Source organism: Colobus angolensis, unplaced genomic scaffold (genome assembly GCF_000951035.1).
Source record: "Colobus angolensis palliatus isolate OR3802 unplaced genomic scaffold, Cang.pa_1.0 Scaffold216, whole genome shotgun sequence".
In the NCBI taxonomy this organism is placed as follows: domain Eukaryota; kingdom Metazoa; phylum Chordata; class Mammalia; order Primates; family Cercopithecidae; genus Colobus; species Colobus angolensis.
Genome location: NW_012115333.1, coordinates 1,281,062 through 1,296,945, shown reverse-complemented (window position 1 = coordinate 1,296,945; position 15,884 = coordinate 1,281,062). Strand labels below are relative to the sequence as shown.

The 15,884-nt window shown below is 40.8% G+C and overlaps 1 protein-coding gene across 2 annotated transcripts in view; it reads right to left on the bottom strand.

Annotated features, from left to right (window-relative positions):
• Nucleotides 1-266: 266 nt before the first annotated feature.
• The window catches only part of TEX11 (testis expressed 11), a 350,946-nt gene continuing 335,328 nt past the window's right edge, over nucleotides 267-15,884 (bottom strand). For both annotated transcript variants that reach the window (XM_011943127.1, XM_011943129.1), the window contains 2 exons: nucleotides 1,164-1,328; nucleotides 267-516 (listed from right to left, as the gene is read on the bottom strand). In XM_011943127.1, coding sequence (XP_011798517.1) covers nucleotides 424-516; nucleotides 1,164-1,328 — 258 coding nt within the window. In that variant the 3' untranslated portion in view covers nucleotides 267-423. The remainder of the gene's footprint in view (nucleotides 517-1,163; nucleotides 1,329-15,884) is intronic.

The following is a 15,884-nucleotide window of genomic DNA, read 5'->3' as shown; positions in this document are numbered from 1 at the left end:
TCAGAGAGATTTCATGAACCAAATAAATGCTGGCCTCGGTGACCACTAAGGTCCTTCCAAATAAGAGTCTGGGATTCTTTGTTATCTTCAGGGATTGGGAATTTGAGCACTTTGGGAATAAAATGCGATCTGTGTTGAACTAGGACGAACATTCTCTTTTGTTCACATGGGGCATAAACCATCTTGCTCTCACATGGCCTGTTTCAATATCATCCTTAGCACTTTGGAAAATTCGTTTGTCCCCCAGAAATGAGCTGGTCACCAAGGTAAATTCAACATGCTTTTATTTTAGAAAGTTTATTCAACAACATGAAAACAGGGTCTGAGGAAACAGAAACAAAAGCTCAAGAGAAACTCTGGCAAAAATTTGAACAGTCAGCATCTCAGGACAACGTTATCTTCTTCATGTGGCCGTGAGCTTGCCTAATCTGAATTCCTCCAGTAGCCATGTTCATGAAAAACTGGGCCCCCGTTGTTACTCACTGCTTCCACAAGCTGACTATACAGCATATTCATCTGGGAAAGAGAACAACAAATAGATTTCTTGAAGGGAAAAGGAAACATGGGAAAGCTTCCCAGACCCATGGTGAAGGCGTGAAAGTCTAACTGTTACCTTTGGAGATCTGAAGCATCTCAGATTTGGGGAGAAAATACAGTCCTCTCTTGAGGAAAAGGAATCCCCTATTATAAGGGAGAAGATACTTAACTATAAAATATCCTTTGCTTTTATTTGGTAACAAGGCTTTTTCTCCACCAAATCTCTCCTGGTTAGCCAATGGCCCAGAACTCTGTAATTGAGAATAGTTCCTGGAGAAAATGCCTTTTTCAACAGTTATTGCTTTGAGCAGAGGCCAGTCCTTTCCCACATGCACTGGCACTGACAGTGATGCATCTTTCCAGAGCTCACTCTTGGCATTCCTCTTAATTAGATTCTATTTGCTATCCTTAAGTTTCCCCCTGTTCTCTGTCCTTCTTGGTTTTTGCTCTAAGGAATTACTGTTTATGGTCTCCTAATTCTTGAGGTTATGTGGAACCACTGAGAGGAACAATGAGCAAGATCCTTTCCTAGCCAAGGAGGATGGGGTTGAGTCCTTGTGGAGAGCCCAGCCATAACCTCTTGCCCCCTAGGTCATGTCATCTGCCCTAGCCCTCTCCCTCCTCACCTGAGTTTCATAGCTTTCCTTGAAGGAGGTAAGGTGGTCAAGGAAACGCAAGGCCAGGCCACACCACTTTTCAGCAGATACATACTTGCTCCTGCTAAACATAAGTATTCCAGTATTCCAGGACTTGACCATCAGCCAGAGAATCTCCACTTCTGGGTAGTCTTTCTGAAATCCAAGAACAGAAATTTTGCAGTTATTACTGTCACAGTTCATTGTGGCACTACCTGTATCCATGCCATGTCCCTTTATTACTAAACAAACAATGGGAGCTCTGCTGACATTTAGGAAGGTCTGTGCTCCTGGAGAGTGTAGGGGGAGAGCACTTTGAAGGTTTGTCAGCTGTAGAATATTCCATAGCAAGATCTCATGAAGAAACATAAACCGAGGCCCTCTTTGACTGAAGAAAAGAATTAGAAAGATTCCTAATCTCCCTGAAGCAGAAGAAAAACCTGTATACTGTTTGGGGCTTCCCTTGATTCTGTCTTCAGTCAATCATCTCCCTAATACCTACCTCTACTTTTTGGAGGAGGTTGTCAAGAAGCAGTTGTATTGAATTTCTTAATTTCTGTCACCAGAATTAGTCCATATTTGGAGTATAAATTATATTCATCTTCAGAGTTAACAATATCTACCTAGCTATGAACACAGCATACATTTCTTAGCTTTATCAGTGATCTTTAACATGACTAATCACAAGATTATATTTGCTTCTTCACAATACTTTGCAATAGTGAAAAGTATTAGTCTAAGAAGCTACTTTCTTGGTTCTTGCATGGGAGATGGAACACAAAGAAAGCATTCATGTTAAAGCCCCAGAAGGGAGAAATGTGATAGGAGACACATTAGGCAGCAGCTTTTTAAGAGTGTCAAGAATGCTGTCTCAGCTGCCATCCTTTCATTCATTTGGATCCAAAAAGAAATTTCTATACATAAATCACTGTGACAATGAGGGCACTAAGAGGCAAAAGACAAAACTTTTATCCTAAAGGTTGCTCAATGCTTTTGGGGACACAAGGCATCCACATGTAAAGACGACTTCACAAGGTATGTGATTAAGAGACACAAACATTAGGTGCTCTCATTCAGTTAAAGAAATGAGCACTAGGATATCCCAGTCAGAGGCGGTCTAGTCTCTGCTTGAAACACTACCCCTCATCTTTGTCCAGTTTGTAGACTTATACTTTTTCTTCAAATTCACAAGCAGAGTTAGTTGTCTGTTTCCACAGCGAGCTGTCCATTCCTCTAATATAACTTATATCATATTGTTTTGAAATGCTATATATTTATCTCCTCCAGACTACTGAGTTCCTTGAGGTACAGGGAATTTTTCTTGTGCATTTTTTGTCTCTTTAGAGTCCAGCACTGTGCCTGGCACATAAGAGAGGCACAACAGATGTTTGCTGAATGAATGAATGAACAAATGATTCAAATCCAGTCAGATGCCACCTCCTCAGTGAGGATTTCCCTGGCTCTCCACAATTTCTTGCTCAAACCTCTTTGCCCCTCTGGTACTTTGTTCACAGCACCCTAATAGTACTTTGAACGCTGTACTGCCTGTCTCCCCCACTAGGCAAGGAGTCCCTTGAAGGTAAAATGACATTTGCTTTTGTATATCCACAGCTTGGCACAGTGTCTGATGCAGGGTATGAGTGTTGTGATTTTAATGTTATGAATGAAAAAAAGGCTTAAACAAACAAACAAACAAACAAACATGATCTTAGGGTAGATGAGTAGGATCTACATATACAGAGACTATATGAAATGTCCAGAATAGGCAAAGCCATAGAGACAGAAAGGAGATTTGTGGTTGCCAGGGGCTGGGGAAGGGAGGTGTGGGGAAGGACTGCTAATGGGTATAGAGTTTCTTTTGGGGATGATGAAAATGTTCTAGAATTAGATAATGGTGATGGTTGCACAATCTTGTGAATATACTATAACTCACTGAACTGTATACCTTAATGTGAGTTTTATGATATATGAACTAAATCTCAATTAAAAAGAAAAATATAGATATTCAGAGAAAGAGAAGGGCATTCCATGTGGGTAGAACGGAATAAATGAAGTCTTGGATTGTACTTGAGAACAAGCATGTCTTAGGAAGACCAAGAGTTGTTTGGCCTAAGCAGATGATTTATGTAGAGGTGTTAATGGGAAATAAGACTGGAAATGTAGGATGGGGCTTCGTAAGCCTTTCCTCAATGTTCTTCCTCAGAACACTAGTGTCATGAGAAATGTTAACAGATGGTCTATGAAAATAGAGTTCTTTAGTCAAATACATTTTGGAAATGCCGCATTCTATATATCACCCTTTTGGGGCATTATAATGCACATTAGTTCACTGAAAGTTTAAGGAAGTTTTACAGTAAAGAAACCACGGAACTTTGTCTAATCCAGGGCATGTGGAACATTTGCTAACACCTTGTGGGCTGCAGTGTTAAGGGTTTTTGCATTACAGGCTTCAGATTTTGAAATTTATCCTGATGGCAATGGGAAGGCACTGAAACTTTTTGAGAAAGAGAGTGATATGATGCAAGTGTAGTTTTAATAAGATAGAAATGCCAGTGGTGTTTAGAACAGACCTCCGTGTGGGAAAACACAGACAGGGAGACTTGTTTAAAGGGAGTTGTGGCCGGGTGCGGTGGCTCACGCCTGTAATCCCAGCACTTTGGGAGGCCAAGGAGGGCGGACCACCTGAGGTCAAGAGTTCAAGACCAGCCTGACCAACATGGAGAAACCCCGTCTCTACTAAAAATACAAAATTAGCCAGGCATGGTGGCACATGCCTGTAATCCCAGCTACTCGGGAGGCTGAGGCAGAAGAATCGCTTGAACCCAGGAGGCGGAGGTTGTGGTGAGCTGAGATCATGCCAGTGCACTCCAGCCTGTGCAACAAGAGCAAAACTCCAAACTCCGTCTCAAAAAATAAAATAGAGGCAGGGTATGGTGGCTTGTGCCTGTAATCCCAGCACTTTGGGAGGCTGAGACGGGCAGATCACGAGGTCAGGAGATCAAGACCATCCTGGCTAACATGGTGAAACCCTGTCTCTACTAAAACTACAAAAAAAGTAGCCAGGCTATCTGATAGCGGGCGCCTGTATTCCCAGCTACTCGGGAGACTGAGGCAGGAGAATGGCGTGAACCTGGGAGGCGGAGCTTGAAGTGAGCCGAGATCACACCACTGCACTCCAGCCTGGGCGACAGAGTGAGATTCTGTCTCAAAAATAATAATAATAAAAATAAAAGTAAACTAAAATAAAATAAAGGGAGTTGTGTGATCTAAGAATGAAGTGATGAGGGTCAGAACTAAAATAGTGACAATTTAGATGGACAGAAGTAAGAATCATTTAAAGGAAGAATCAATAGAACTTGGTAACTGATTTGATATGGGGAATGACAGGTCAAGTGAAAATGGCTCTAAGTTTGGCTGAAAGAATGCTGGTATCATTGAAAGAAAAAAAATGGACATGTTTCTGGGGATAAGGGATAAAGACAATAATAAGTTCTATTTTAAACATGTTGGCTTGAGGTAACTCTGGAGATAAGCAGGCTGTTGCAGATATGGACTGGAACTCAGGTAATAGTTAAAGTGTATTAATTCACTTAAAGGACAGAGTACGGAATACAGAGTAGCAAAGAGTAGAGAATACTGGAAATGTTCATAGTTGGGTGGTAAGAGGGAGAAGAATGCAGAGGAGTGGAAAGAAAATAAAGGAAAAAGGAAAACAGAATTTCAATAAGGAGGCAGTGGCCAATAATGAAGGCCAGGGAAAAGAGACCATCATATTTGCCTGGAAGGTGGTAATTTGTGGTCTTGTAAAGTGTGGCTGACAGTGCAGAATGTGAGGGAAAGAATAGCTCAAGATGAGGACAGATAGGTTATCAGGACTTTGTATACCACATTCGGGATTTTGGTCTTTAAGAGCAATGGGAAACTACTAAAGAGGATTTCAAAAGGTCACGCATACTCAAAAATGTAAAAGATTGGCCGGGCATGGTGGCTCACACCTGTAATCCCAGGACTTTGGGAGGCCGAGGTGGGCGGATCGCGAGGTCAGAGATCGAGACCATCCTGGCCAACATGGTGAAACCTCATCTCTACTAAAAATACAAAAATTAGCTGGGTGTGGTGGCACACACCTGTAGTCTCAGCTACTTGGGAGGCTGAGGCAGGAGAATCGCTTGAACCCGGGAGGCAGAGGTTGCAGTGAGCTGAGATCGCACCACTGCACTCTAGCCTGGCGACAGAGCGAGACTCCGTCACAAAAAAAAAAAAAAGAACACCTTGGTTGCTGGGCAAAGAAAGGAAGGAAGGAAGCAAGAGTAGACGCGAGACCTGTTAAAAGGTTCCCAAGATCACTAAAGTAGCTGAGATAAAAGGTGGTAACTTGAATTAGGTTATTGATGGTGGAAGAAAGGAGGAAGTAGGTGAATTTGAGAGATATTTGGGAGGTCAAATTGATAGTACTTGGTGATAGATTAGAAGTGGGAGTGAGGGAGGTGCTGAGGATGACTCCTAGATGTCTGGCTTGGGCAACCAGAAGAATCATGGTGTCATTCAATGAGTTAGGGAACACTGGAGTTTTATTTTAGTTTGCATTAGTTGCACTCATGCTCAGCATTGCTTATGAAAATCATTAATCCTCAATAAAGAAATGCATCAACACAGCTACTGACCTCAAAGCCACATGGACTTGCCTACATATAATATGCCTACATGTAATACAAATCAATGCCAGCAAACTGAGGTGTTTGCTCTGATGGTTTCTGGGTCTTCATATTTGAAACCAGTTTTATCTGTCCTTAACATCTTAATACATATGGCAGTCACGTAGATCTCTAACTGAATTGTAGGTATTCTGGAGCACAAATGCCTCTCTTTTTAGGCTCTCCATAGATTCCCAAAGTAAATAGTATGTGCATCAGTTTTATTAGGATACAATTAAAAAAAAAAAAACCATAGTTTACCTAAAGTGCACAATGCAGTGGTTTTTAGTATATTCACAGTATTCACAGAGTTCTGCCACCATCACCACAATCAATTATGGAATATTCTCATCCCTCCAAAAAGAAAGCCCATGCCCATTGGCTCCACATTCCCGCCGCCCCCAGCCAATGTCCTTCCATTTCCTCTCAACCTCCTCCCCTACCCCACTAAGCCCTGGGCAATCACTACTCTCATTTCTGTCTCTTATAGATTGAACTTTTCTGGACATTTAAGATAAATGGGGCCAGGCAGTATGTGGGTCCTTGTGACTGACATCTTTGACTTACCATATTTTCAAGGTTTATCCATGTTATAGCATGTGTCAGTACTTCATTCCTTTTAATGGCCAAATAATATTCCATTGAATGGAAATATCACATTTTGTTTACCCATTCATTGGCTAACAGACATTTGGGTTGTTTCCATTTTGGGCTATATGAATAACTTTGCTATGAACATTTGCTATGAGTCTTTGGACACATGTTTTCATTTCTCTTGGGTATACACCTACCAGTGGAATTTCTGGGTCATAAGGTAACTATGTTTAACCTTCTGGGAAGCTGCCAGACTTTTTCAAAGCTAGAACAATATGAACAATAAAATAAAGTAATATTGTATTATATATGTATAAAATACATATCTGCCTGGGTGTGGTGGCTCATGCCTATAATCCCAGCACTTTGGAAGGCCAAGGAGGGTGAGTTGCTTGAGCTCAGAAGGTTGAGATTAGCCTAGGAGACATGGCGAAACCGCATCTCCACCAAACATACAAAATATTAGCTGGGTGTAGTGGCATGCGCTTGTAGTCTTAGCTACTTGGGAGGCTGAGGTGGGAGGATCTCTTGAGCCCAGGAGGTCAAGGCTACAGTGAGCCATCATCATGCTATTGCACTCCAGCCTGGGTGACAGAGTGAAACTCCATTTCAAAAAAAGCCCACAAAACTTAATGTGTGTGTGTGTTTTTTTTTTCATAGAGACAGAGTGTAACTTTGTTGCCCAGGCTGGTCTCAAACTTCTAGCTTCAAGTGAACCTCCCATCTCGGCCTCCCAAACTACTAGGATTACATGCATGAGCCACTGCACCAGGCCTAAAATGTTTTGTGGTATCTTGTGTTATTAATTCATGTAACCAAATCTATTTGTTTCCTGTACAGCTTCTGAGTGGGTCCTCTCCATTCCATGATTTTAAAAAATGCTTTCCTCTGTTTTTTCCTAATACTTTTATAGCTTTGATTTTATATTTAGCTCTTTATCTGGATTTTCTTTATTTCTTCCTTTTGGACTTTATTTTTGTGCATGGTATAAGGCAAAAAAAAGATACTACCACTTATATAGTACTTACTATGTGCTGCTATAAGTACTTTATATATATTAGGTTATTTAACACTAATAATACTGTAAGGTAGGCACTTTTTTTTTAGCTTTTATTTATTTATTTATTTTTCATAGAGACAAGGTCTCGCTGTGTTGGCCGGGCTGGTCTGGAACTCCTGGCCTCAAGCGATACTCCTGCCTTCGCCTCCCAAAGTACTGAGATTATTATTATATTTATTTTACAGATGAGGATACAGAGGTATAAAGAATTAATTAATAAGACCAAAGTCATACAGCTAGTAAATGGTGTAGTCAGAATTTATTTGAACTGGCTATGTGGCTCCAAAGTCTGTTCTCTTAACCACTATGCTATAATGCCCCTCAGTTTAAAAATAAGGATGTAACTTTGTTTTTTAAATTGTCCCAATACCATTTTACCAATTGTTCCCTCAGTGATGTGATATACCTCCTCTATTGCATACAGAATTCTCACAGATATGTGGATCTCCTTCTGGGCTCGGTCCTGTTCTATTAATCTATTTGTAGATTTTGGCAGTAATGCCATACTTTTAAAATTAATATCATTTTATAGTTTTAAAAGTATTTGATAAGGCAAGTCCTTCCTTGTTCTTTCACAAAAAATGTTTTGGTTCATTTCCTTTTAGGGAAGAATTTTAGAATCACCTTATCAAGTTTCATTAAAAATCTTATTGAGATTTTAATTTTGACTGAATTTATTGCATTGAATTTAGGGAAACTGACTTCATACTGTCAAGGCTTTGCTGTCCAAGAACATGGTATATATTTCCATTTGTTTGCGACTTATGCATTCTTTTTTGTTTGTTTGTTTGTTTTTTTTTCTGAGACGGAGTCTTACTCTGTCGCCCAGGCTGGAGTGCAGTGGCCGGATCTCAGCTCACTGCAAGCTCCGCCTCCCGGGTTTACGCCATTCTTCTGCCTCAGCCTCCCGAGTAGCTGGGACTATAGGCGCCCGCCACCTCGCCCGGCTAGTTTTTTGTATTTTTTAGTAGAGACGGGGTTTCACTGTGTTAGCCAGGATGGTCTCGATCTCCTGACCTCATGATCCGTCCATCTCGGCCTCCCAAAGTGCTGGGATTACAGGCTTGAGCCACCGCGCCCGGCCTGACTTATGCATTCTTGAAAGCAGAATGGAACGATCTGTAGACAGAGAGTAAAAATGATAGACAGGCAGTAAAATGCCTTAGGAAGTAGAAGGGGATTGAACTGACAGTGCAAGGTTGAGAAAATTTCTTTTGAAAAAAGAGGAAAGGTGAGTAGATAGGTACAGTGGTAGAATGTTATGGTTGAGACCTGGGCCAGTGAGGGATCTCATGTGTGATGCCCTTGATCTTCTCAACTGGAATGATATGATGAGATCATCTAATGGGGAATGAGGTAGGTCTAAGTTTTTATGAGGTTAGAAAAGGTTTGAAGCAGCCACTTTGAGTTTGCCAAAAAGTTGACAGGAATAAAAGTATTTCTGAGCAGCAATGAGAACCCATTGAAAGCGTAACAGAATGAATCTGTACTGGGCCAGATCTAGGTGGTTCTGTAACTTTCTTTAGTGCTTCTGCTGCTCAAGATCAGGAGCAGAAGAACTGATGGTGGCAAGGTATCAGGTTTGAGAAAAAATGAAATGGCAGGAATAATCAGAAGAAGACAGAAAGAGAGAAGGAAGGGAAGGAAGGGAGGGAGGGAGGGAAGGAGGAAGGAAGCAAAGAAAGAAATAAAGAAAAGAGAAAGAAAAGAAAAGAAAGAGAAAAAGAAAAAAGGTAGTTAGACTGGACTATAATAGAGTGGGAAAAGACAAGTGATTTGAAGTTCAAGTGAGAACAGAGAATAGATATGGGGGAGTAAAGGGAGATTATACTCAATAGAAAAGTGTTGTGTTAGCTACCAATCTTGAAGGTGGAGCAGTCCCACAGTGGGTGGCTTATATGGGATGTAGACAGTGGCTAAAGGGTAAAAAACAGAAATGGTAAAGTGTAAGAATTGCTAACATGGATGCCAAAGTCACTTAGGATAAAAAATAACAATGAAGTTACCAAGGAAGGAAAAGGTGGGTCCAGGACATGACAACATTGGTGATTAAGAGATACAGGTTTTAAGTGAAGAGAAGCCATAGGAAGGTGGTATGTAAATAGTACAAAGTATCACCATGGAGCAAAGATCCAGGTAATTTAGTCCCTTCTGTTGAGAAAAAGGGAGTTGGAAAAGATGAGACCTCCATAAAAATTGGTAGTGAGGGACACGTTTTCTTCAGGGAAGATTCTGCTTTGTTCTAAGAAGAAGGGAGAGAAGGAGGTGAAGGTTGACGATAAAGAGAATATTGAGTAGTGCCTGGGAAAAACTCTGTCTTGTTTTTGGGGTTGAATGAGGTTATGGATAGATAGCCTTAAGGGTCTAGGTAAGGATTTGGGAAATATAGAGTTGTTAAAATATTTGAGGGAAAGGGAGTGATAGAGCAAAGGTTGCATTTTATTGAGATATATTTGATAGGGATGCACAGGAGAAAATGGAGAAGAGAAGGAAGAGCCAGAGACCAATTAGGAAACTACAAAGCTGTAGGAGAGACACAATATCAAAGCCTGACTCAAAGATGCCTTTGTATGAACCTCAATTCCAGTCTCAGGGAGACGTGAGGCTTGGAAGGAGGAAGATTTAGATGAAAGAAGGCTGGGTGCAGGGGCTCACACCTGTAATCCCAGCACTTTGAGAGGACATGGCAGGAGGATTGCTTGAGCCCAGGAATTTGAGACCAGCCTGGGCAACACAGCAAGACTTCCTCTCAATTAAAAAAATTTTATTAAAAAATAGATGAAAGAAAACCCAAGGACCATTGTCCTATGAAGAAAGAACATGGGGTGCAATTTTTAGCTTTGCCATTATATGGTGGTATGACCTTGTGTCAGATATTTAACCTTTCAATGCCTCAATTTGCAAAATAATGAGCTTAAATTAGGTAACTGCAAAGATTGTTAGTTTCCAGATCTAAATTTTCTCAGTCATTGAATGAAGCTTTACCTTATACTTCCTTTAGATTCCAATTGCCTAATCTATGAACTTATATAAGATTGGCAGAAGTAGGAACTGAGATGAAATTGAACTAGTAGAAGGCCAAACAAGAGACAGAAGATATTGATAACCGACCTTCTCAAACTTTAATGTGCATACAAGTCCCTTGGAAATATTGTTTTTTTTTTTTTGTTTGTTTGTTTTGAGATGGAGTCTTACTCTGTTGCCCAAGCTGGAGTGCAGTGGTGTGATTTTGGCTCACTGCAACCTCCACCTCCTGGGTTCAAGCAATTCTTCTGCCTCAGCCTCCCAAGTAGCTGGGATTACAGGCACCTACCACCACGCCTGGCTGATTTTTGTAATTTTAGTAGAGACGGAGTTTCACCATGATGGCCAGGCTGGTTTCAAACTCTGACCTCAAGTAATCCATCCGCCTCGGCCTCCCAAAGTGCTAGGATTACAGGCGTGAGCCACCGTGCCCGGCTGAAAATATAGTTAAAATGCAGGCTGATTCAGTAGGTCTGGGGCCTAAGATTCCATACTTCTAACAAGCTCCTAGGGGATGCTGATCACGCTTTGAGAAGCAAACTCTTAGAGAATGTAGCTCAGTAGTTTAAATCACCTTAGCTTCCTTTGTAAAAGGAAAGAGTCTGTGTTCTTCTGGGCTTCTTGGTTACAAAATGCCTTTGTGACTCTGTGACTCTGACATCAAATGTGAGGATTAGGTTTGTCCCTTCTCTTTAAGTGTAGGTTTCCCTCCACCATTATTTAAGCTTTTGTATATTCTTAAAAACGAACCAAGAAATTTCCACTTCCATGAGATGGAATAGATGTACTTATCCCTATTCTTCCTGCTAAATAGAACTCCTGAACATTATACATAAAACAAACATAAGAAACCTCTGAAAGGTGTAGAGAAAGGGAAGACCTTGGAGCCAAGGATTGGCATAGTGGTAAGTTCTCTGGGTTTTCTTTTTGCTTCATATACCCCAAACTTGGTGCTAGAGATGCCAACAGACATAGACCAGAAAAGAAAAAGAAAAAAGTAAAAAAGCCCCAAGAAAAGTCTGCTGTCTCTAGCCAAGGGACCGGTAGTAAAAAGGAGTCCTCTACCTTGAGTATCAATGACGGAGGCCAAGTTAGAAACTTAGGCTCGTTTCTACCTCTACCTGGAAGTAACAAGGCTGGGCCCACTCCCTTGCTAAAGCAGGTCAGAGAAACCAAGTTAAAACAGAAGGTTTAAATGAGATCCAGAGTCTCAGAACAAAATATGAAATTGTCCAGGTTTAACAAATTTACTCATTATACTAATAACCAGGAAGATCTCAAATAATGAAAAAAGACAATGAATTGATGCCAACACTGAGATGACAGAAATGTTACAATACCCAACAAAGATCTTTTTTCTATGACTTAAAAAAATGGGGTAAAATACATATAGCACAAAATTTAACCACCTTAACCATTTTAAGTGAACAGTTCAGTGGCATTAAGTACATTCACATTGTTGTGCCACCTTCACTACCATCCATCTCCAGAACCAGTTTCATCTTGCAAAGCTAAAGGTCTGTGCCTATTATACAATAACCCCAGTCCTTGGCGACCACCACCTTACTTTCTTTTTTTTTTTTTTCCAATTGTTTATTAAATAATTTTTTTTATTATGGAGATAATTAAATGACATGTTTGTTGTCTGAAAGAGATAGACACTTTTGCTTGTTTATGGAGATATAAAATGTAAATGCCTTACTATTTTATTCCCTTCCATAAACACTGAGTTTGAGTAATTTTGCTGGATTCTTCAAACACTGAGTATTCAGTATTCAGTATTCATGTAAAACTGAGTGAACCACCCTGACTGGCAAATAGAAGCCCAAGCCCAGTGACTCCAAGCTAAGGCCAATCTTGAGCCTGCAAGAAGAGGCCAATGAACACCCAGTCAGCTCTTCCTGGGGAGCCTCCCCTGCAGGTGTCCATCTCTATGAATTTGACCACTCTGGGTACTTCATATAAATAGAAGGATACGATATTTGTCCTTTTGTGACAAACAACGACTTGATGAATCTCTAGAGAATTATGCTAAGTGAAAAGAACCAATCTTGGCCAGGTGTGGTGGCTCACACCTATAATCCCAGCACTTTGGGAGGCCAAGGAGGGAGGATCGCTTAGTCTAGGAGTCTGAGATCATCTTGGGCAACATAGTGAGACCCCCATCTCTACAAAAAAAAATTTAAAAATTAGCTGGGCGTGGTGGTGCATGCCTGTGGTCTCAGCTACTCGGGGAGTTAAGGTGGGAGGATCACTTAACCCTGGGGGGCTGAGGCTGAGCTATGATGAGATTCACGTGCAGAGTGACAGAGCAAGACCCTGTCTCAAAAAAAGCCAATCTCAAAAAGTTATGTACTATATGATTCCAAATCTCAAAAGCTATATACTGTTTGATCACATTTATATGACATGCTCGAAATGACAAAACTATAGAAATTGGTAATAGATTTGTGGTTGCCAGGGTTTAAGGAGGAGCTGCGAGTGGGAGAGAAGAGTGTGAGGGCTATACAAAGGAAACATGAGGAGAATACTTGTGGTGACAGAAATGCAATGCTCTATGTCTTGATTGTGATAATGCCAATATCTTGATTGTGATATTGTACTCTAGTTTTGTTATTGTTGGGGGAACTGGGTAAAGAGTACATGAGCACTTTGGAAGGCCAAGGTGAGCAGATCATTTGAGACCAGAAGTTTGAGACCAGCCTGGCCAACATGTCTCTACTAAAAATACAAAAAAATTAGCCGGACGTGGTGGTGGGCGCCTGTAGTCCCAGCTACTCAGGAGGCTGAGGCAAGAGAATGGTGTGAACCTGGGAGGTGGAGCTTGCAGTGAGCTGAGTTCACGCCACTGCACTCCAGCCTGGGTGACAGAGCGAGACTTTGCTTCAAAAAAAAAAAAAAAATTCAAAAAAAAATTAATCACTGCATTTAAAAGCTAACTATCCAGTCATGTTTCAGGGGATGAGCAATAAATGGATGGGAAACTCAGGAGAAAAGTAGAAAAACATTAAGCTCTCTAACAGGTAAACCAAGAGCCAGAGAATTGGAACTGCAATACATTGGACAGAATGAAAGTGGCAAAAACAAAATGCACAGAGAAATTTTGGCCTTATAGAGAGACTATGGAAATTGATCAACTTGGAGTTATAGTACAATCTAATTTCAGTTTGTATTGGTCACTATGGCAAACACACCTGAAAGGTCCAGATGAGGCTCATGGCTTAGAAATAGAATTTCCTGTTCATCCGTGAAGACAGTAAAATAAATAATCCAAATGTCCAATGTTGAAGTTTTTATTTTTAAACTTAAATTCACACAGGCCATAATTACACATCTCCAGGAGAATTCTAGGCTTTGGTAAGTCAATGCTAGTTTGTATCAGATTGTCACCCTGCTATAATGTTCCACCATCTGTTGTGATTTGCAGATAGTCATGTCTCGCTTCACAATGGGGACACAAGCTGAGAAATGTATCATTAGGTGATTTCGTCATTGTGTGAATATCATAGAAGTGTCCTTACACAAACTTACACGGTATAGCCTCCTACACACCTAGGCGATATGGTAAAGCCCATTGCTCCTAGTCTACAAACCCATACAGCATGTGACTGTACTGAATACTGTAGGCAACTGTAACCCAATGGTAAGTATTTGTGTATCTAAACATAGAAATGGTAGAGGAAAAATGTGGTATGAAAGATAAAAAAATGGCACGCCTTTATAGGGCACTTACCATGAATAGAGCTTGTAGGACTAGAAGTTGCTCTGGGTGAGTCAGTGAGTGAGTGGTGAGTGAACATGAAGGTATAGGACATTCTTGTACATTACTGTAGACTTTATAAACACTGTATACCTAAGCTGCACTCAGTTTATTAAAGGGTATTTTTCTTTCTTAATAATAAATTAACCTTTGGCCAGGTGTGGTGGCTCACACCTGTATTCTCAGCACTTTGGGATACCAAGGCGGGCAGATTACTTAAGCAGATTACTTGAACTTGAGTTCAAGACCAGCCTGGGCAACATGGTGAAACCCTGTCTCTATTAAAAATACAAACAAATTAGTCAGGTGTGGTAGTGCGCACATGTGGTCCCAGCTACTCGGGAGGCTGAGGTGGGAGGATTGATTGTACCTGGGAGGTCAAAGCTGCAGTGAGCTGAGATCGTGCCACTGCACTCCAGCCTGGGTGACAGAGAGAGACTTTGTCTCAAAAAATATATAAATATAAATTGAACTTGTCTTACTGCAACTTTTTTCCTTTATAAACTATAATACCAGCACTTTGGGAGGCCAAGGCAGGTGGATCACTTGAGGTCAGGAGTTTGATACCAGTCTGACCAACATGGTGAAACCCTGTCTCTACTAAAAATACAAAATTAGCCAGACGTGGTGGCACATGCCTGTAATCCCAGCTACTTGGGAGGCTGAGGCAGGAGAATCACGAACCTGGGAGGCAGAGGTTGTAGTTAGCCGAGATCGCGCCCTCGCACTCCAGCCTGGGTGACAGTGAGACTCCATCTCAAAAACAAAAAACAAAAAACAAAAAACCTTTTTAATTAAAAAAAAAAATTGTTTTTGGCCAGGCACGGTGGCTCACACCTGTAATCCCAGCACTTTGGGAGGCTGAAGTGAGCCGATCACTTGAGGTCAGGAGTTTGAGGTCAGCCTGGCTAAAGTGGTGAAACCTCGTCTCCACTAAAAATACAAAAATTATCTGGGCGTAGTGGCACGCACCTATAGTCCCAGCTATTTGGAGGCTGAAGCAGGAGAATTGCTTGAACCCAGGAGGCAGATGTTGCAATGAACTGAGATTGCACCACAGCACTCCAGTCTGGGTGACAGAGCGAGACTCTGTCTCAAAAAAACCAAACCAAAACAAAAAAACCCCAACTTTTTGACTCTTTTGTAATAACATTTAGCTTAAAACACAAATACATTATACAGTTGTACAAAAATATTTTCTTTATATCCTTATTGTATAAGCGTTTTCCTATTTTTAATTTTTTTAAAAACTTTAAAAACTTTTTGTTAAAAACTAAGACACAAACACATACATTAGCCTAGGCCTACCCAGGGCCAGAATCATCAATATCACTGTCTCCCACCTCCATATTTTGTCCTGCTGGAAAGGCTTCTTGGGCAAAACATACATGGAGCTGTCATTTCCTAGGATGATAATGCCATTTTCTGGAATACCTCCTGAAGGACCTGCCTGAAGCTGCCTTACAGTTTTAACTTTCTTTTATAAGTAAAAGGAATATACTCTAAAATAATGATAAAAGTATAGTAAATACATGAAACAATAACATAGTAATTTGTTATATCATTAACAAGAATTATGG